The sequence below is a fragment of the Habropoda laboriosa genome, unplaced genomic scaffold, assembly GCF_001263275.1.
Source record: "Habropoda laboriosa isolate 0110345459 unplaced genomic scaffold, ASM126327v1 scaffold61, whole genome shotgun sequence".
In the NCBI taxonomy this organism is placed as follows: domain Eukaryota; kingdom Metazoa; phylum Arthropoda; class Insecta; order Hymenoptera; family Apidae; genus Habropoda; species Habropoda laboriosa.
In genome coordinates this window covers 1,575,318-1,581,673 of record NW_017100203.1, presented here as the reverse complement: position 1 = coordinate 1,581,673, position 6,356 = coordinate 1,575,318, and the positions used below count along the sequence as shown (strand labels likewise).

The window sequence follows — 6,356 nt, the reverse complement described above, 5'->3', positions numbered from 1 at the left end:
CTACAACCCCAGAAAAAAAAATAGTAGAAGAAGAAAAGAATACAGTTCAAGAAGTTGATGAGGATTCAAAAGCATCTGAAAATGGAGATGCCAAAGAAACCAAAGAAAATGGCTCAAATGAAGAAAAAGAGGAGTCAGAGGCTAAAGAAGCAGAATCAACAGAAAATGGTGATTCAACAGGTAATATTGTTACATCAATATGACACTAATAAAATGAAGTTTATAAAAATTTATAATTAATTTTGTAATCAAGTATTTAATGTGTTTAATTATATGAATGATAATAGTTATATTGAAAATAAACAATTATTAAAAAATGTACATATTGCTAATAACTAAAAGCAATAAAATATTTTCACTTTCATGGGACTAATATTAATATTTCCATTTGCAGATGCTCCTGTTGATAGCTGCTGTATAAAGAGGAAATCAACAGCTTTAAGTGAAACAGAAGAAACTGCTGATGATGATGCAAGTCCTGAAAAGAAAACGAGACTTGATGAGAAATGTGCTGAAACAGAAAGCAATGGAGAAGCAGAAGCTACGGCCTAATATTTTTTGTTCATCGCAGACTTAAATTATAGATGCAATTTTAACAGCTAACTGAGAAGTCAGAACACCTAAAATTTGTTATCCGTGTGCATCGTCGTAATAGACGAGCATTAAAAGCGAAAACTTTAATATTGTATTACTGACTTTTGTGTTCAGACATTTATGTGTGTTTATTGCAACCATTTTTGTGACTCTGATTGGCAATAGCATATATCCACAACATCATCATAAATTACTATCTTGAATCACAACCATTCATGTTTCCTACGTTTCCATATTGACGTCCATATACATACATATATATACACACATAGTGCTAAACTTACAAAATAAGGAAGATACAGATAATATTATAAATAATATATTTCTGATACATATAAATAGATGATGGTGTGGTGCTTGAGAAAGATATTTGTGGGAAATATTCTGTATAGAATTTTCATTCTTTCTGATGCACTGACATAAGTAATATAAACACTTCTTATCAGGGATGAAAGAAACAATATTTTTTGCAAATCAAAATACATTCCTACAATACCTTGAAGCTCACCCAGTGGTCATTAATGTTTACTGACTTAAATAAGATATGAAATGAATTCTATTTGTAAACTCTGACAACAAATACTTGTTTCACGATACATATGTATACATATATGTGACTTACATACAATTTAACCTTTAACAAAAGAAAAAAAAATATAAACGAATTATTTTAAATTTCGATGCATTGTGATATTGATGCAACATAATTTAAACAATTTATAATTAAAGTTTGACGTATGTTTAATAAAAACAAAACACTACTTTCCAATAATCAGAATTTACATCATTTTTTGACAACTTTGTTATTACAATAGTATAACATCCAAATTATTAATATTTTTAAACAAAGTATCTAATGTGTAATAACTTGTATGTATAGAAAAATACTGGTGAGTAAAAATATTTAATGTTAAATTTGCAGTAATAACGGTTGAAAATGCTGGGTTAACAGTTTTACTTTAATGAGAAGTTGCATATCAAAAATTTGAAGTCTATGTGTAATTAAAATAATATATACTTATAAACAATATGAAAGGTGCAAAATTAAAAGCAATCTAGTGTATGTTATACTAATAAGAACAATTGATTTATAATGTTAAACATGAAACTACTACTATATCAGTTTTAGTCTTTTTTAGTTTACTGTCTAGTACAAATTGTTTTCATACAAACAAATTATGGTACAATCACAATTACTGTGTAATATTATTTCTTATGTAATAAATACTACCTGAAACAGCAAGACTGTATAAGACTATATTGAAGTATATCCAATGACAAGATGATAAATTTAAAAACAATGTTTATTTATTTATGTTAAATTTCTATATTCTTATAATTTACAAAACATGCGAAATGGTTGTTTTTTATTAAGATATTTAAAATGATTCATTTAAATCGATTTTATAATTATATCACGATTAAATATGAACTTAATAAAATATAATTTTTGTATCCAGGATCTAAATACTTATATTGCTCAAATTAATTAATAATGGTAACACATTAGTTTATGCTTTTTGTTGTGTATGGAATTTTTCTTAAAAATAACTCAAGAAAGTATTTCAAAATTGATATCTTGAAATTTAAATGAAACTAAAGAATATTTAATCTAATATTTCTATAAGAATACTTTGAAACAAAGAATGCAATTCAAATAAAAAGAATGAAGAATACTTTATTGCGATTAAATGAATTCTATCGTGTTAAATATAACTAAGTAAATATATTTATTTTGCAAATAAAAGGCAAAATCTATTTTTAAAGTTAAACTAATTTAAATGAATATGTTAAAATAATATACAGCGTCATCTATGAGAGAAATGAAAAGTTTTATAGGATTTGTGACAGGCATTTGCATGTACCAGGCGCTATATTATGTTTATTTGAATTACTTGATTAGTATTTAAATTTAAGAATTTATAAGCTAGTGACATATTTAAAAATTAATTTTACCTAAACGTGTTTTTCATATAATTGTGTAAAATGAATACAAAACCGGTTTTTTCTAAATCTAGTAAGTGCAAATTTTTAAAATTTATTATCTACAAACGTTGAAAAATGTAATTTCTACTTTGCTAAGAGTATATATTTCTTTGAATTATGAAGAACTTCAAACTATTATTACTCACTTACTATGTCATGTTATAAGATTCATTTTTTACTAATATTATTGTATAACATAACCTATTGAACTAATATTTATTTTATCTATTAAACTTTAAGATGTTTTGTATATTTAGAAGTATATTATTATCTGAAAAAAAGTTTATATGTTTAATAAAATTTATTGTTACAGGAAATAGTATGTGGCAAGAGGATAAATCAGATATAGAAGCCCATTCGTCTACACAATTTGTATATAATGCACATCATTCTCTTGCTCTTGATATGCAACGTAAACGGTTGCCGACATTTAAGTACAAAAGTCATATAATTTATTTACTGGAGAAATATCAGACATTAGTTTTAATTGGAGAAACTGGATGTGGGAAGAGTACACAATTACCTCAGGTATGTTTGTATTTTTAAAGAATTACATGTATCAAATAAAGAAATAATGATATGAATTGTACTTCATTACATTTAGTGATTTTATTTTATTGGAGTTTAAAATATTCTACAATAATGTAAATAACAAATGCATGTATACACATGTTTACTTATGAAAATGTATGAACGTTTTACTTTTTAAATTCTTATGATACTTAAAGTAAACTTCTATTCAAGTCTGCATATAGATACACATAATTTTACATATAATTTTGTTGATTATATTTTTTAAATGTACTAAACATGTTTATTTACAATTTTATTTACATAATATTCATATATTCCGAAATGACAAAAACCTCGTTTAAAAAATTAGTGACTTATAGAACGCGCACGCGTACCTGTAAAGGCATTTGTATTTACATCGTCATTCTATCGCAAGCATAGATAAGGTCTGGCAGTACTGCATTGTCGACTCAAAGTGTAATGTATTTTGATAAAATTTGCTGGTAATAGTAACTTCCTGAAAATTATTGAGAATAATTTAGTGCACAATCATGATTCGTAAAAAAGAATATCATGGAAAAATTTGTGTGATTAACTGTTTTATTATCGAACAGTTAAAAAGAGAAATTATGTGACAATAGTGTGATTGAAACTTTGTAATGAGAAAAATTTCATTTTGTTATAATAAACAGTAAACTGTTATACACAATGAGTTACACAACATGTTTTTTAAATACTCGAAAATAAAATACCGACACGCTATAAATTAATCGATCAAAATAGTACATTTGAAATCTACAAGATCTCATATAACCATGTGGAATCGCGCCACGTCAAGGCATCCCTGAATATCGCAACATTTCTCGTTGCGGAGTGAAGTACCGTTAATTGTAATGATAATATCAATAGACTTGGAAACTTATAAAATACCTATGATATAAAAATCATAGTCAAATGAGTTAGTCACGTGATGTGTTCAAAAGTTGAACCACTGTATTTATTAACTGTGATATGCAAAGACACGTGATGTGTTTAAAGGTTGACCCACTGTATTTATTAAGTGTGATATGCAAATTATTACATCGAAAAACTGAATATTACAATAATTTAATTATTTCAAAATAAGAAATGAAAAAAATGTGTACTTCAGTCTTTCTTTTGATTAATATGAAACCAAAGAAATATAACAAAATCACCTGCTTGAACAGTAAAGTTATTGGTAAGAATTAATAGTAGTGCACATTTAAATTAATTGCATGATGTAATTAATTTATATTAATATATATGTATATATGTACACATATATAATACATTTCAATTCATTATAGAGGAAGAATGTAGTAACAACATGATATGAGAAAGTAACGAATATGTGAGTATAACTAAAATATATTTACCAATGTATCAAAACGTGTCAAAATTAGACACAAAATGTTTGGTACAACAACTTTAGTAAGCAGGTCATTCCTAGCAATTTTGATATTATTGATATTGTATTTCCTTGGAATGGACCTTTTATTGTATTCTAGAATACAGAATTATGATATAAGACCAACATCAAATGGTACACAATATGTTTCTATCATACCTTGTGATTTCAATCCATTGTGCACAGTGACTGTAAAAGGATTAATGCTTGATCATCCAAACTATTTTCTTCTGAGTCCTCTTGCAGCTATCATGGACAATTTATTGCACATAAGCACTTCTTGGACATGGGTGACACCAAATGGAATCAGTTATTTTCACGTGTTAATAGCAGTGATTGCTCGTAAATGTGTTTCCAGTGATTCATTATCTCATAGACGCTTAGGTGTAATACTTTTTATAGCAAGAACGTGGTTGGATGATTTAGATGGACATGTTGCTAGAAAAAGGGCAAATATTAATGGTGAACGTTCAGATGTGGGTTCAACTGGTTACATTGTTGATGGTATTTGTGATGCTTTGGGTTGTGTTGCTTTACTTATTGGCCTATATCAATTTCTTGCCCGTAACTCAACTAGACGTGGAGGATATGACAAGCTGCCACAACTTCCTGTGTCTTCAGTCCTGGAGCCTGGAAATATAACTTTGAAAACATCAAATGCAGCGCTTCGTAATATATTACTTATGACCGTCCATTTGTTCCTCACCAGTGCAGCCTGGAATCGATACATATCATTGTACCAGGATCTTCTTGAGACTGAATATAGAACACCATCGATTAGTAGGGAACATCTTTACGCTAGACAGACAACTATATTCAGAAGCTTATCTTTTTGGATAATAGTTCTCTCCTGGAAATTTATAAATTTTCATTCTGTCATGGACTACTTGTTGTTGGCAATATTTTTTGATCGCATGCGAGAATATATCAGACTTGTAAAATGGTCTTCATATATTATTGTATTGCTACTTGTTTATGTAACTGAATTTCATTTTCTACGGGCCTACACATATGTGCAAGATGTACCATCATTTATTGATGAAGAGATATCTTCATCCGATGTTTTCACCCAAGGATGACAGTGTGAATCTCTGAAAAGCTTGTTTTCTACATTTTTTCATTATCGGTGATACATGGTGACCTTAATAACTCTTGTACACTGAAATTTTCAAAGTCATTTGTCTATGAAGATAATAACTTGATAAAATTTTTTGTATTTTCTATTTTTCTGCATATATTTTGTATAAATACGAGACTAATGTATGAAGAAATGTGCATAACCCCTTAAATGCCAAGCTAAACTAATAATATTTTGATTTAGCTTTAAAATCTTACATTATTAAAACATTTGTATGATATTAATGTTCTATTGTAGCTGTAATTTTCAGACAAATTAAGTTTTAATGAAGTAAGACATTTGCAAGATGTAACAGATATTAGCTCATGCAAAAAAAAGTAGAATTAATATTCATTTAGATTATTAAATATTTATTAATACATCTGTCCTCTTTGGTAAATATCTATATAGTATATGTTAATTTTAATATTTGCTTAATGTATTTATATGTTTGTTAATATATTACTTAAATGTTACTTAAATTATTAATTTTGGTGGTACTGTGATTTTACATGCTGATAAGATACTTGATATTTTCTTCTTAATTCATTTAAGGGGTTAATGTTTAATTATAAATTCATAAGCAATAACATGTACTGATGGAAAATGATTCAATGAATCTACACTTATCTAATAAAATTTTTTTAGTACATTTTTATACCTGTAGTTCAAGTTAAATATAAAAATAAAACTGCATTTCTTAATTAAGTAAATGGA

General features: G+C 27.0%; 3 protein-coding genes across 3 annotated transcripts in view; all 3 read left to right on the top strand.

The window, feature by feature from the left end:
* Nucleotides 1-796, top strand: part of LOC108570522 — a 3,366-nt gene extending 2,570 nt beyond the window's left edge. The window contains 2 exon segments of the mRNA XM_017932394.1: nt 1-180; nt 395-796. Coding sequence (XP_017787883.1) covers nt 1-180; nt 395-552 — 338 coding nt within the window. The 3' untranslated portion in view covers nt 553-796.
* A 1,652-nt stretch (nt 797-2,448) lies between these two features.
* Nucleotides 2,449-6,356, top strand: part of LOC108570531 (probable ATP-dependent RNA helicase DHX35) — a 9,775-nt gene continuing 5,867 nt past the window's right edge. The window contains exons 1-2 of the mRNA XM_017932402.1: nt 2,449-2,611; nt 2,894-3,108. Of these exons, the coding sequence (XP_017787891.1) occupies nt 2,581-2,611; nt 2,894-3,108 (246 nt within the window). The 5' untranslated portion in view covers nt 2,449-2,580. The remainder of the gene's footprint in view (nt 2,612-2,893; nt 3,109-6,356) is intronic.
* LOC108570532 (ceramide phosphoethanolamine synthase) lies at nt 4,458-5,601 on the top strand. Its single transcript, XM_017932403.1, has one exon. It carries the CDS (start codon nt 4,525-4,527, stop codon nt 5,599-5,601), a length of 1,077 nt encoding a protein of 358 aa, XP_017787892.1. The 5' UTR covers nt 4,458-4,524.

Coding starts and splice junctions, on each gene's coding strand:
- LOC108570532 (XM_017932403.1), top strand. CDS start 4,525: ATGTTTGGTACAACAACTTTAGTAAGCAGGTCATTCCTAGCAATTTTG.